The 15322-nt window shown below is 57.4% G+C and overlaps 1 protein-coding gene across 10 annotated transcripts in view; it reads left to right on the top strand.

The window, feature by feature from the left end:
- DLG3 (discs large MAGUK scaffold protein 3) overlaps positions 1–15322 on the top strand; it is a 78959-nt gene that overhangs the window by 16486 nt on the left and 47151 nt on the right. For 5 of the 10 annotated variants that reach the window (XM_066559633.1, XM_066559631.1, XM_066559632.1 and 2 more), the window contains exon 1: positions 8869–9211. The exons of the other annotated variants lie outside the window; for them this stretch is intronic. In XM_066559633.1, coding sequence (XP_066415730.1) covers positions 8885–9211 — 327 coding nt within the window. In that variant the 5' untranslated portion in view covers positions 8869–8884. Of the gene's footprint in view, positions 1–8868; positions 9212–15322 lie in introns of those variants that run through there. 10 annotated transcript variants of the gene reach the window in all.

Below are 15322 nucleotides of genomic sequence, written 5' to 3'. Positions count from 1 at the left end.
TTCTCCCAACTCCATATCCAGCTTCAGCAGAGGATGAAGAATTCAGTAGAGCCACCAGGCTGTCAAACCAAAATCTCATGCATGGTCACCTACTCCTACTCTACTTGGGGACTTTTTGTCTAAAACCAGCAGAAAAAAGGAAGATTCTTGCAGACACAAGGTGTTTCTGGCTGTGCAGCATAGGAAAATCTTGATGGATGTGGTGTCTCCATTCACCCAAGTCATTGTCACTGTATTGAAGGTATTTGGATGGTGTGAGTGCATGCAGCTCTCCCCGTGCAATGGCAGAAAGGGAACAGTGAGGGGGAGGCTCTGGGGAGTGTCCAACAGAGAGCCATGCTCCAGAGCCATCCAGACAGGCTTGGAGTCCATCCATCCATCCATCCATCCATCCATCCATCCATCCATCCATCCATCCATCCATCCATCCATCCATCCATCCATCCATCCATCCATCCATCCTGCCTCCAGATCAGTGCTTCAGCTTTGCCTCCATGTAGTGTCTGTGTCTGCCTGTCCCCAGGGGAGCACAGCTGCTGGAGAACTTGCACACTGATGAGATTCACCCTCAGGGGTTCCATGTGCAGCTCTGAAATCAAGAACCAAGACCATTCACAGGCATCTCTAGCAGCATGGGGACTGATCAGGGGCCAGCCCCATCGGTGTCTTGGCCAGGAGCTGTGAGCTCCTGCACTGCCTCTGCTGGGTCTCTGTCTGCTCTGCTCATCAAGTTTCCCAGATGTGCTGATGCAGGGTCCACACAGCAGCTCCCAGGTTCCTCCTTCCCTGCTCTCCCTTGTCAGGTGATTGACCATATTCCTGCTGCAACCAGAGCAAAGTGCTGGAGCTTGTCTCCTGTAGCACAGACCCACCAGGGGATCAGGAAACGTGGAGCCAGAGCATGGGATGTGCCACCCTCTCCTCCACCCCTCCACATTGCCACCCCAGCACCTCAGGAGGGTGAGGACAAATCCCCCAGGTGCATTTCTGCAAAACAAACAAGCTCTCCTCGCCATTTTTAGAGAAACAAACCAAGCTTGAAGGCAGAGCCTGGCAGGCCAGCTGCTTTCTATCTGGAGTGCTGGAGCTGGGGGAACGTCACTGCATCTTAATGGCATCAGGCTGGACAGAGATCAGGATTCTGGTGGCAGAGGCAGTACTGGCACTGTTATAAATAAAGCAGCCACGATAACTGCTCATGAAGGTTTATGGTCTTTAGGATTTGGAGGATCAGTATCAAGCTACACTGAGAGATGTATTATCCTCAGCATTGGTAGGAGCTAGGGGAAGTGCAGGGGGAGGACAGTAAATGAGCCTGGGTTTGGAATTCATCCCTCTTGTGAATCCAAGCGTGAGCCCTTGGAAAGGTGCTCTCTGCTGTGTGCTGCCTCCTCTTGCCTTGCTGTGCCTGCTCTGGGAGGGTTAAACAGTGCATGGCTGCAGCAGTGGCTGCATTTCAAGCCAGTCCCTGCCCTGTTGCAGGAAGCAAGGATTCACCCCAGGGCAGCACCTGCCAGAGCCCTGCAGGCACAAAGCACCTTGTAGGAGTCTCGCTGCCATCGCACCTAAAAATTATTCCAAGTACTGAGGCTGAGGCAAAGCCTCCTGCAGTCTGTGGCCTGGATAGCTGTAGGGGCTGGCACTGCTCAGGTACACCAGAGTCTGTGCCCAGAGCACTGGCATGGAGACCATCCTGCCTGGCCAACTCTGCTTGCCCAGCCTCACCACCAGCTCCCCACCTGCACGTGTCCAGGAAACACAGCAGTGTCCTGCCAGGCTGTCCCCCCCTTGTAGGGGTATTTTTAGACCAGATCATTTCACAGCCTGGCCTAGAGCAGACTGAGGGAGGAGCAGTGGCAGAGCAAGGAGGGGGGGAGACCTGGAGCTGGGTTTATTGCAATCCCACTGTTGCTCTGTTTATTCCCTCCCCTTGGCACATGCTGCACAGCTGTTTCCCCTCTGTGCAGGAGTAGGTTTTGCACAGCTGAGTTTCGTGGGGTGTTTCTGCAGGAAGATTTCGTAAGCTTTAGTGCTGTGCTGCTGTGGGAGCGCTCCTGCCTTCGTGATCTGGCCTAGAACAGGAGTGGGGTGATCAAAGAGCTCTCCCAGCTGCCTGCTCTCCCTCACACCATGGCTTGGCAGCCCATGGCCTTGGGGGGAGCTCAGCCCCGCCGTGTGCTCTGGCAGTGTGGGTGTCCCGGCCTGACCATCCCTGCCCAAGCCCTGCACTCAGGGTGAGGGAAGCTGGCACATCACCCTCACCACCAGCACCACCCTCCAGGGCTTGTGTTGCTAGTGGGTCACTCTAGAGGAAGGCAGGGCTGAGCCTGCCCTCAGGAGCGGCTCCTCATCCCGCGCCTGCGGCCGGCTCTGAAGGTCACCTCGGGGCTCCCGAAGCGGCCGTGTGGGGACGGGCGGGTGGCCGCGCCGCGCCTTTAAGGGGGCCCCGTGCGCGGGCCGCGAGCCTGCGGCAGGCGCGCTGATTGGCCAGACGGGCGGCGCGCGCGGCGGGGGCGGGGACAGCCATTCACAAATTTGCGAGCGGCTCCTCCTCCCTTAAAGGGGCAGCGCCGGGCCAGCCGGGCGCGCTCCTCCCGTGCACCGCGGGCGCCCGTGGCTCCAGGGGACACCGGCACCGGTTTGTCTCCCCGCGGCTGGGCAGGTTTCCCCGCCGGGAAGTGTGTTCTGGGGCAGCACTGCCCGGATGAGGCAGCAGCATCCCTGTGAGTCACTGGCTGTGGGCGGTGGGAGGTGCGGAATGGGCTTTGCTCCATCTGGAAGGGGCAGATTGGAGCACGGCTGGCCAGGGGAAAGGGGGAATGCGTGTTCCCCACGGAGTTCCCCTAATTGTTCCCCAGGCAGGGTGGGAATAATCGAGAAAGGGACATCTCTGGGCCCTGGATGGGGAAAGGTCCCTCTGGGCAGGGTTGTGCTGCCCAGGTAGCCCCAGGTGTGGGCAGAGTGCTGCTGAGCCCTTGCCTCCCTTTCAGAGCCAGGTGTTGACCCGCTCCGAGGAGAGTTCCTGCTCCTGCAGGGATGGGCTGGTGAGGAGCCCTGAGAGTCAGCCTGTGGGGCTCTGTGGCCCCAAGGTCATTCCAGCTTAGGCAGAGGCAGCCAGCAGATCTCCACAGGCGTGTGCAGCCCAGGCAGAGTGTGCTTGGCTCCCACTAAGGCTGTATGTGACCAAACCCAGGGACAGCCTGGGACTAGTGAAGGATGCAGGGAAACAGGATTTCTGATGGTGTCACACTAGGCACAAGCCAGACACCAAGGTACAGGACCAAAAAAATAGCAACCAATTCTCTAAAAGACAGTGTGATTTCAAAACACCTTGCTGTGACCCTAGTGTGGACTGGTGAAGTGGTGCCCTGGTCACAGTGTCAAATCTTCCCTCTGCTCTGTCATTTTCTGGAGGAAATGAGGCACACACAGGAGTGGGCACCACAGGCTGAGGGTCATTGACACAGCGCTGTAATTGCCGTGCCCTTGCAGCAGCGAGGCTCCCCCTGCTGCGGAGGAAATTGCATCAAGGCAGCCCACAGCCAGCCCATGCCTCCAGTGCTCCAGCACAGGGCAGCAGCATCCCTGCCAGGGATGGGGAGAGCAGCTGTGGGCATTGTGAGGCTGTCAGGAATTCCATAAAGCCTGCTGCATTTGGCTGTTATTAAGTAACGCCTCCAGGCTCTCCTTTACAGGCAGGGAGCCTGAGCCCTGCTGGAAGGACCTGCTTCAGGTCTCCATCACTCCTCTCCCCTCCCCCGGACAGCCATGGAAGATGTTTAGTTGTCCATGATGTGAGTTGCAGAAACCAGCCAGTGGTGTCTGTTAAAGACTCTCGTGCCGTTGCTGCCACAAGCAAGGATGCAGCAACTGGGCAATGTATCAGGGATCATTCATAGAATAAAAATGGTTTTGCCCTGGAGGAGAATAATTTGTTGGGCATCTGCCCTGAGAGTGCTGAGAGCTATTGGTCCCTTTGCATGGCTGGTTATTATTATCCCAGCTGCACTTTTCCCAGTGTGAATTGCTGCTGGTGGCAGGGAGGAACAGCCATGGACTGAGATGTTTCTTATCCTGCCCCTTCCCACCCAGCTGTGACTGCACAAACCCTCCAGTGCTCAGAGGAGCCTCCAGCCTGTTTGCCCACAGCAGCTGTGCACCCAGCTCTGCAGATCACCTCTTCAAGTTCCAATTGAGAAGCCCCAGGCCCAGAAAATGGCAAATTCCTGCTGGGTGGGGTCTGTGTTAGTGCTAAGGAACTGACTGTCAGACTGAGCCAAGTTCAGCTGGTCCCTCTCTTTGCTGCTCATCTCCTCCTAGCCTGTCCACACAGATACATTTCCCTGGGCTGCATGTGTTGGGTGTCTTTTTGCAGGTGATTGTGATGGAGAAAGGCACCTCCCCTCTGCAAAACTGTCCTCCCCTTTCTCCTGAGCATTACAAAGCCTCCCTGTCTGCAGCCAGGCTCAGAGCAAACCTTCAGGGGCTTCAGTTCCCCTGGCAGGACCCAGCTCTTCTTGGGTGACAGTCAAGCCCTCACATGGCTGCTGTTTCTGCAAGGAACTGGCTGCCTTCAGCCTGCTCCATCCTCCCATCCCCTGCTCCTGGCAGGGCTGTGGGTACAGCCAACATCCCCCATCCTGCAAGGGCTGTAGGTACAGCCAACATCCCCCATCCTGGAAGGGCTGTAGGTACAGCCAACATCCCCCATCCTGCAAGGGCTGTAGGTACAGCCAACATCCTGCAAGGGCTGTAGGTACAGCCAACATCCCCCATCCTGCAAGGGCTGTAGGTACAGCAAACCCTCACACTTGCCTTCCTCTTCCCGCAGGACTTGATGCGAGAGGAAGGCAGCGGCAGCAGGGGCTGAGATGCGGTGACACCAGACCAAACCTAGCTCTGTGCCATCTCTGTGCCTTGTAAATAGCATCATCTCTGGGGATTTCTTGACACTTTGCTGAAATTAGCACCTGCAAAAAGAGCAGCTGCCAAAGCAGAATTTAAACAAGACCGGTAGGAAGAGGGTAGAGAATGAGAGAGCTCTTGAATCACTTCCCTCCATGAAGGCACCTGCCTGGAAATCAGCTCCCATCAACTTTAACCCTGCTCAAAGCTCACATTACTGCAGCAAGATGCCCACAGCTGCCTCAAGTGCTGGGCACTGTGCCTGCCCTGCCAGACACAGGCCTGGGCCCCAGTGCAGGTGCCCACTTCACTTGTTCTCCCAGCAAAGCAGCCCCCAGTTCCCAAAATGCCACCACTCACTGAAACAGGCTGGAGAAATACAGAATGTGGATGTCCCTGGCCTCCTCTTGAGCTTGATTAGGTATCCCAAGTCCTGTGCAGCATCAGGGAATGTTGCAAGCAGGTAGCAGCAACCATGGATTGCTTTTTTCCCTTTTAATTGGGGTTAGCAGGTGGCACATGCACTTCATTACAAATGCACAGGAATGAAACAACTCTCATGGTAGCTAAAATGGGGAATGTGTGGTTTGGGATGGGGACATGCAAGTAGGTAAGGAAGGACTCTAAAGAGTTGTGGCAGCTGAGGCTCAAAACCCCTCTGTTTACAACTGGCAATGAGGCACTGACAGATAAGAGAGCTGGGGGAAGTGGTGTGGGGTGGAGGCTGTAATTCTGGCCCTCCAAGGCTGGCAGTGAGGGTGTTTCCCATGTGGGCATGGATGGCTGTGAAGGCTGCAGAGACAGAGCATAGGGAGGACCTGACACCTTCCTTGTGGAGGATGCACCAAAAAAAGGGAAAAAAAATGTGAGAGGAAAAAAATCAAATTAAATGCTTCTCTTTATTGTTCACTCAGCTCCCTATTAAAGCATTTTTCTCTAACAGCTCTTGTCCTTTGCTTCTGCACTTCCTCCCTGAGTGAATGCCTGTGTCCTTGCCTGCCCCATCCCAGGACAGTGACAGGGGATGTGTCTGGGGCAGGGCAGCTGTGAGCAGCTGGGGTGACAAACTCTGCTTGTGCAGTTCCCTGGTGCTCTCCCCACACCCAAGGCAGCCTCTTGCAGTCTGGGGCTCCTGCCTGAGCTTGGCCCAAAGATGGCCCTGGAGAAGGCCATGGCAGTGGAGAGGCCTGGCTGGGTGGCCACTGCAGGGTCCCTGGAACCTGACCATGCCATGCCAGGTGGGAACCACAGTGGGAAGGAGGTTTGCAGGGGGGTGGAGCAGTAATTAGCCACGCCCAGGTACTGAGCACATCTCATTGATGAAGTTATCTCAGGGGTGCCGATGGGTGGAGAGCCAACAAGGAATTCCTGTCCTTCTGCTCCCATGGGGGAGACACTGGCCACCTGCCCTTTTTTACAAGGCTTTTTGCTCTACTTTGGTGCAGCAATCCTCTATCTCAGCTTCAGTCTGGCCCCAGTCCCTCCTGTCATTCCCATCTGATGGCACAAGGATGGCCCCAGTCCCTCCCTCCCTGCTGGCTCTGTGGTGTGAGAATGAGGTAGAAGATGTGGAGATAATCCTAATTTCTTAAAACCTGAAGTGTGAAGTCCTCTCTTAAAGCCAGCACTGCACACTTTCCTGCCATGCACTCAAACACAGTTTTTCATTGATTAATTCAGAACAAGCTTGCTTTGCATGCAGGCATCCCACCCTGCCCTGCCCTGGTGAGCTCCTGGGGTCTGCAGTGTCCTGTGGCACTGAGCTCTGCACTGGAAGCTCTGTCTGGTGTGCAGCCATTGGCTTCATCTTGGTGCATCTCTTTGGGTCAGTGCCACAGTGCCCCTGGGACTGGTCACTGTCCAGAGAGAGCCCAGGGGAGCAGCAGGGTGAGCCAGCAGCAGGTGAGCCTCACCTGTGGAGCTGTTCCTGAGGGCTCAGCAGCACTGCTGTGCTCGGCTGCTTGGGGAGGAGACAGGTGCTCTAGACTTGCTTGTCCAGGGACATTATGACTGTCCTGAGCCTGCAGCAGGGAAATCTCAGTGTCTGAGCCACTCCAGCATCCTGTGGCATTAAGCCACCTTGTGATTGAGGTGATGTGAGCAGCCTAGAGACAGCGATGTGCAGGCAGTGCTGGAGAGGACAGGTGCTGCACTGTGCAGAGGGAACATGGTACTTGGGGGCACCAATCCTGATTATGGGGCGTCTTCTGCCCCCTCCCCTTCACCCATAAGGAACCATTTCACTTGGCAGCTTGGGAGCAAGCCCTGCAGGAGCACCTCTGTGTGCAGAAGTAATTTTGTACTGCAGTTTAAAGAGCTGAAGGAACAGGGAGTGGGCAGGGGCATTTATCTGACCAGCCATCATGCACTTCCTCCTCCCACAGCCCTGCTCCTGCCCAGGGCCATCTTACACCAGCTGCAGGAGGCCAGGAGGAGCCTTGCAGACCTTGGAACCTGAACTGTTGGTGTTGCACCACCATATCTTGTGTCTCAGCTTGTGGTCCCCTCCTGCTTGTGTACACAGTGCACAGTTCATTGCTCTTCTACATATTTATGTATCATTCTACATATTTATGTACCATTTCTTTAAAATAGTTTTTCACCCACCCTAGCATTTTTTACAACCTTTAAGCATTAAGAGGCCAGGTTCAGGTTCTAAATGGTCAAATGTGGGGGTTTGTAATGGTTTTTCTCTCTCTCTCTCCCCATCAATTTATTTGGATGGCTCTTCTGAACTTCTTCCAGTCCTGCACTTCTTTGCGAGAGGTGAAGGACTGCTGAGCTGCACTGGGAGCAGCACCCCTGCCCTGCTGCACCAGCAGGCATTTCTGCTCTGCTTTTGCCATGCCCTGATGGCAGTAGGTGGAAGGCCCAGCAAAGGCCCTTGGGGTTTCTACACCCTCAATGCACCTGTGGCTCACAGGGCAGTGGCAGCATCCCCAGGGTGCTGTTCTGGATGCAGCACATGTGGTAACATTTCCAAAAAAGCAAGGTGACAACTGATACAGAGGTGCTGCTACCAGCCTGGCGACCAGTTCAGATCTGGAAAAATTATTTTCTACTCCAGTGCGGACCACAGCTGGAGCAAAGCGAACCCCTTTTGGCGTCAATCACAAAGCTGGCAGGGCTGCCGCGGCCGCGCGGGGCTGGAGGAACCCAGCGCTGCCCAGGGGCTGCCCGGTGCGCCGGGAGACGGCTGGGGGCAGCCGCAAGGTGATGCGTGAGGAGCGCAGCATCCCGCTCCTTGCGATGCCGCCTGCGCGGGGGCGGCGCGGCCGGGTCTGCCCGGGCACCGGAGCGGGGCTGAGCGTGGGGATGGGGCTGAGCGCGGGGATGGAGCTGAGCACGGGGATGGGGCTGAGCGTGGGGATGGGGCTGAGCGCGGGGATGGGGCTGAGCACGGGGATGGAGCTGAACGCGGGGATGGGGCTGAGCCTGGGGATGGGGCTGAACGCGGGGATGGAGCTGAACGCGGGGATGGGGCTGAGCGGCGCCCCCGCCGCCGGGGCGGAGCGCGGAGGTTCCGCCGGCGCGGATTGGCCGCTGCGGGGGAGGGAGGGCGAGAGATGCTCCGCGCCGCCGCAGGTGCCGCGGTCCCGCATCGAGCCGAGTCGAGCCGGGCCGGGCTGAGCCGGCCCATGCCGCGGAGCGCCTCGGAGCTGCTGCCCCGTGCCCCGCGCCGGGAGCGGCCCCGGCACCCAGTGGCGTTGCGCACGATGCCGCGGCGCGCCCCCGCGGAGATCACCGCGCTGTAACACCATCCCCCTCCCTTCCTCTTCCTCCTCCTCCTCCTCCTCCTCCTCCCACGGGGCCGGGGGCGCCGAGCGGGCGAAGAGGCGACAGGCGCGCCTTGCGCGGGGCGGGGGCCGCTGCCGCCCCCTGAGCATCCCTCCCTCCCTCCTCCCTGCCTCCCTCCGCCCCTCCGCGCCGCCTCCCTCCCTCCCTCCCTCCCTGCCGGCTCTATGGTGTGAGGGCAGCGATGCACAAGCACCACCACTGCTGCAAGTGCCCCGAGTGCTACGAGGTAACGCGGATGGCGGCCCTGCGGCGCATGGACCCCCCCTCGTACGGCGAGTGGCAGCACGAGCAGTACGGCTACGGCGGCTACGGCTCGCAGACCCTGCCCGCACCCGGGGGGGCCGCGCCCGCCGCCCGCGGCAAGGCCAAGCTGGGGCCCCCCGCCCGCGACCCCGCCGCGCTGAAGCCGCCGCCGCCGGCGCCGGGCAAGAGCGCGGCCAAGGTGAACGGGAGCGGCCCGGGCTGGTGGCCCGAGTGCACGTGTTCGAGCCGCGACTGGTACGAGCAGGTACGGGCCAGCCCCGGGACGCGGCTCCCCGGTGCGGGACGCGACGGGGCGGGCGGCGCTCGGGGTGACGCGGGGTTCCCGGCGGTTCCTGGCTCCTGCAGCATCACCCCGGGGGCGTCGCGAGCAGCCGCCGGGGATGCCGGGGATGGGTACCGGCGTCGTGGCTCGGGTCGGCCGTCGGAGAGGGTCGGGCTGGCGTGCCCGTTGTTCGGGCTGGATGCTGCGGACCTGCCCGGCGTGGGAGCCCGGCACTGGAGCAGCCTTCCGGGGCCGAACGGGGCCAAATGGATCTTGCTTGGCGCCAGGTGGTCGTCGGGCGTTGATGTATTTTGGACGCCCCACCTGAGGTGCTCGCCGCTCGCGATGCCTGAAGCCCTGGCAGCACCAAGGGCATCCCGCCGGGCTGTGTTTGGCAGGCATGGTGCGTGCTGCCCGCTGGGCAGCCTCGTGGGTTCGCGGTGTTGCTTGCCAGCGCTCCCAAACTGTCACCCACTCTCCATTGAGTTGTGGTTTCCTCGCTCTGCTGCTACGTCCCTGCTCCCCGAGATTATTACGTAACCCTGCTCTGGTCGCTGGCGTGCTGTGTGCATTCTGCCCCATTTCACTGACTCCATTTCTTCCCACACATTCATTTTATTAGTGTTCTCCAGGACCATTCTCGGGCTGTGTCTCTCTCCCCTAAATGGAGAGACCAGTCTTGTTTTGAACCCACAAGCCAGCTTAGAAAATGGTTGGATCTTTTTGCAAAGCATTAAAATGGAGGCTAGACCCTGCCTGAAAAACAATTTACCCTGCTTGAGAGAAAGGCATTTCACTTTGCTTCTTCTGCTTCTTTCATTCATTATCTTCAAACCTCACATGATTTCTTATTGATCCTTCTAATTATTATTTCAAGATGCTGTAGCAGGCAGACACACGGGAATCAATGGGAATTCTCTCCTCCTCTGCTCTCGGCAAACACAACCCTCTTCTTCCCTTCCTCTGTTTTTTCTTCATTACTGTCTGTCTGTAGCTCTGGTTGAAATAATTAGATTCATAGCTGATAGCTCAGATTATATTTACAGAAGGCACCAAAAACTCCAGCCACCTTCCTCTGAGCCTGGTCCTGCTTTCTCTCTCTTTCTCTGCCACTCTTTGTATCAAAATCAGCCTCAGTTCTCTCTCGCCTGCTGATTCCTGGCAAGCATTCTTCCATCTTTCCTCCACTATCTCTTTCCTTCCCTCCATCCAAAGCAGCAAGCTCGGGGAGCAGAAAATCAAAGCATGTTTGCTCCCTCCTTTCTGCTCCTGCTTGCATGAAAGGTCCGGCCCAGTATTCCTGGTAAGACGATTGCAAGCAGCGTGAGAAGGAAGTGATGCCAGCTGCATTGCTGCCGTGGCAGGCTGGGCAGGGGAGCCTTTCATGTTTTTGCACTGGTGGAAGAGAAATCATTGTCTCTTTGTGGTGCTGCCATGGAGCTTGGGCTGCTCGGAAAGTCCGCGTTGGGAATCTCTGCTCTGCCTTTGCCTTTCTGAACATGCAAAAAAAAAAAAAAAAAAAAAAGGAAAATCAAAAGCTCCTCACGGCATTGCAAGCAACAGAGGATGCCAGTGTTTGAGGCTGTGTGAGCATAGCAGGGTCTGCATGTAGAATATGACGTGTGTGGTGTGTGCAGTGCCTGTATCAGAGCAGGCAGCCGCTCCCTGGTGTGGAGCAAATGTATGCCGTGAGTAAAGCCTGCAGCAAACGCCTCAGCAACGCTCTCCTCCTCATCCTCCTCATCCAAGGTGCCTGAGCCCCCAGGAATCCATGTTCTTCCCAGCCCAGTGGTGGGCAGAGGGACAAAAGATGAGAACATGGAAACATCTAGGCATGGCTTGTGCCCAGGCAGGCAGGTCCAGTTGGCTCTGGGAGGCCGGGAGGTGTTGGGCTCTGGGTAGATTTGGCTGGAGGTTGCAGATGCAAAGCAATCTCCTTTACAGGCTGCCTCCGTTTCCAGGAGAGCCTTGGCTGGAGGCAGGGCTGCCATTTTTCAGGGCTGCCCCTTTAAATGAGCTCACTGTCCCTGAAAGCACTTCCAGCAGCTGAGGTGGGAAGGGGTGCACAGGCCAGGAGGCTTTCCCGGGTGAGCAGGGATCTGTTACCCTCCTGGGGAGCTTCACCAGCTCTCATTTAAGCGTTTTTCCTCCCCTTGCTTCTTCATGCAAGCAGAGAAGCGTGTGCTAGTGCTCTGACATCAGAAACGTGCTCACAGTTGCCTATGGTGCTGTATGTTCTCTGACATCATGGCATACTCACATACCCAGAGCAGCTCCACGGCATGTGAGACGTGCCCACACGTGCTGCCCAACACACAGCACGGTCCCATCGTCAACCTGCACCTCCTCCCACTTCCAGCCCCCGTCTGTTCTCTCCTCCTGCCTCTCCCCTTCTCTAGGACACATTTTAGCTTGCTCAGGCAATGCCAGTAACTGAGAATCCCTAATCCTCACCAGAGGGAGGGAGGAAATCTCAGAGGTCTAGGTATCTCACATCTTTTTTGCTTTGCTTTTCTTCTCCACCCTGAGATGTCTCCCATTTCTTTTCCCTTATCTATCCCTGTTCCCTGCTCATTAGTTCCCAATCCCCGCACTTGATGTCGTTGCTGTCCTCCATTGTTCCCATCACTATTCCTCCCATTGGCCCCGTGCCCTCCTTGTCCCCCTTTGCTGGCTGGTGGGGAGCTCAGTTCCTCCCCTGCCAGACTGGGGTGACAGGAGGACTCCTGGCTTTGGGGGAGGAACAGCAGTGTGATCCAGGGAAGCATCCCTGATGTGCAGCACTAGAGGAGCAGACTGCTCAAAGCCCCCCTGTGCCCTGCACAGTGACACCCACAGCACCTCAGGAGTGGGTGCTCAGCTGCCTGCCCATGCCCAAGCCCCTTCTCCAGCTCTGCTCCAAGAGCTGAGGGTCCAGAAGCAGCACCTTTCCCTCCCACAGGGAATGTCCAGCCCTGAGTCTCAGCTCACTATAAAGACTCCGGTGCCAGGCACAGTGACCAGAGCCCCATGAGGGTCTCAAGGGTGTCACCAACATTTTCATGTGCACTTTGGGTGGCTGGGGCAGGGCCCAGGGCAGTGCAGTTCCCTGGCATGTGGTGAGGAAGTGCCCTCTGCCCCCAGGGCTGCCCCAGGTTTGCTGGCCCTGCTTGGCCAGGAATGCAAAGTCCTTCTGCCCCCCTTTCTGTGGTCCTTTTCTCCCTCTTGGGGTGGTCATTGCAATGAGACCGTGACCAGCTGCAAATGCCCAGAGCATGCCAGGCTTGTGTGGCCTCCACCCCTGACAGAAGTGTTCATGGCCAGGCAGGTGGAGGAGTGGGACAACTCTTCCCTGCCCACCCTCAGCAGTGAGCATTTCACTGATTTTCAGGGTGGTTTTCAATGCACAAACGTTGCTTGTTGAGTTCCTCCCATGCCCTGGGCAGTTACTGCAGTAGGTGAGCACAGGACAGCACATCTTGGCCAGAGCCCCAGCCTTTGCTGAGCCTTCAGATGATGCTGGACTTGGGGCTCCTGTCTCTTGGGGCAGGGGTGGCAGGGGGAGGAAAGAGCCTTGGAGAAACCCTGGGGGTTCAGAGCAGGTTCCTGAGTGATGAGCAGGTATGGCTGGAAGGAAGGAGGGAGAGCACCGGGGGGGCAGGCAGGAAGCCAAATCCAGGTTGGTTTGTGGGAATACAGGTTGGTTTGTGGGAAATGGCTGAAGCCCCAGATGTTCCCTGGGGAGGTGCGAGGGAGGGTGAGAGGAACAGGGTGCCGGGGACAGGGAGGCAGTGGAGGTGGTGAGGTTGGCAGGGTGATGTTGCTATGGCTACTCCCGTGCTATTCATAGAAGAAATTAGCTAAATCTTTGCACTGAAACGTGGAGGAGGAGAGAGGAGGAAGGCGTTCTCCGTGTTTGGAGGGAAGGAGAGAAGCCAAAACAGGAAGGGGGTGAAGTTTTCCTTCTTTTCTCTGTGCCTGCACTGTGGAGGGGCATTTCAGGGAAGCACCACTGCCTGAGCTGCCCAGCACTGGCAGGATGGGAAGGATGCAGGCAAAGAGGAGCTGTCCCATGGGAAAGTCCCCCCTGCAGAGCTTCCACACAGAGCCCCACGTGGCAGGATGAGTTCTGTACCGTGCCAGGAGCACAGGAGACATCCTTTTAATTAAAGACAGCCAATCTGTGAAAGGTATTTTTGGCAACCTAAATGTAGATGCAACTGTAGTGAAACTTGTCCTTTGCGTCTGGCTCCATGGCTGAACAGAGTGCTTGTCTGCTCCTGCCCCATCCATCTGCTCAGCCCCTGCTCTCTGGCCACTGGTGGTGCCCCTGTCCTCCCTCCACCTCCAGCATCTCTTCCAGCATGTCCCCCTGCCAGCCGGAGTCCCAGGGAGTCTTCCCTCTCCCTCACTCCTCGTCACACTCCACTCCCTCGTGAGAGTTTGATTCCCCTTCCACGGACCTGTTTGTCACCTCCTCACTCACGATGTGTAAATCTGCGTGTCTGTTCCTAATATATCCCCCTCCATCTGATCTCACCTCTCAGCCTGCTTCTTGGGCATCTCCATCTGGTGATCCTGCCGTCATCACCCAGCTGAGTTGCTATAAGCAGGTGCTGAGCTGCTCTGCTTCCCCCCAGCCCAGCCTCACACCCAGCCTCGCACCCACCCTCGCCCCTTGCCCCCTGGGAAGAAGCTGATTTTTCCCATGCTTTTGATGTTCCTTTCCTGCCCCTGAGATGAAATCAAGGCCTAGATAATGGTTTTTTTTACAGTCATACCCCTTCCCTGTGCCTCTCCTGGGAAAACCTTGGCACACAGATGCTGAGTGAGCTGGTTCTCCTCACCCGCCCCGGAGCATCCCATGTCCTGCTGTCACCCATCCCCTGGACTGAGGAGAATCAGATGTTCTCCATCACTGTTGAATTCATTTAGGAGTTAACAGCTGAGGACATTTTTCTCCTTAGTTTATTGATTCACCTGTAAGGTTTCCCCCTTTCTTTGGGCACGTGAGTCCCTTGGACAGGGGCTGTACACTTGTGCTTGTTGGCTTTTCTGACTCATCCTTTAATACAGTAAGGGATAATGCTGGAATTATAGAAGTGAGTTGAAGGACTGAGCTTAGCTCCTCTCCAGCTGGATTACTGAGTGCTGCCTGCCAGCCAGCCCAGATGTGCAGACTGCAGCCCCAGAGCTGGGCCTGGCTGCTGGGTTTGGGGTCCTGAGCTGCACAGGGAGAGGTGCTGGAGCTGGTGTCTGAACTGGCTCTGCTAGAGATGTAGCTGCTGCTCTAGAGGCAGGGTCTGAAGCCACACAGGTGGGAGAGACCCCATCAATGCAACATGTGGAAGAAGAGCAAAATACCTGCCAGAAATGGGAGGATGTGGCCCTGCCACCCTGCTGGAGGAGGAGGAGGAGGTGGAGAGTGCATTGGTGAGGCGTGCAGGCCAAGCACGGGCATGTTTCAGCAGGGGTGTGTGCAGTGTGGAGGAAGTTGCTCCTGGAGAAGAACCTGGGGGCAGCAGGAAGCCCATCAGCCTCCACTGTGACAGCACTGCTGTCATTCCTGTTGGAGGGATGTCCCATGCCCCCATGGCTGTGCTTTCCACCAGCTCTTCCAGCACCACTGGGACCTGCCTGAGCCCAGTCCTGACCAGTGCCAGGCACTCAGCAGGGTCATCCTCAGGTGTGGGTCCCACGGGGGGGTTCGATGAGAGGGAAACCCAGGGACAGCTGTACCAGAGGTCCAGCCGGGTACCCTGGTGCAGGGGAGGGTGGGAGGAGGCAGCAGAAGCTGTCACTGTTCCTGGAGAGTTGCCTTGTTCGGGTAAGCCCCCCGGCACGTCCTGTGCTATTATAGGAGGAGAGAAGCTTCCGTTCCTTCCAGAGCTGTGAATGCTCATTTAGAGAGGGGAAGTCATTAAGACTAATCAGGAGTAATCAGGGCCGTGCTGATGTACCGGCCCCGCTGTGCACAGCCCGGTGCAGGATGCTCTGCAAGGGGACCTGGGCTCTGGGTGCCAGGGGAGGGCAGGTCCTGCCCTGCTCATGGGGGGGACTGGGGGGCTCTGCCACCCCAAACCCCACCTGCAGCAGGAGGGACAGTGAGCCTGG

This window comes from Molothrus aeneus, chromosome 14 (assembly GCF_037042795.1).
Source record: "Molothrus aeneus isolate 106 chromosome 14, BPBGC_Maene_1.0, whole genome shotgun sequence".
Classification (NCBI taxonomy): Eukaryota; Metazoa; Chordata; class Aves; order Passeriformes; family Icteridae; genus Molothrus; species Molothrus aeneus.
This window is presented reverse-complemented; position numbering and strand designations above follow the sequence as displayed.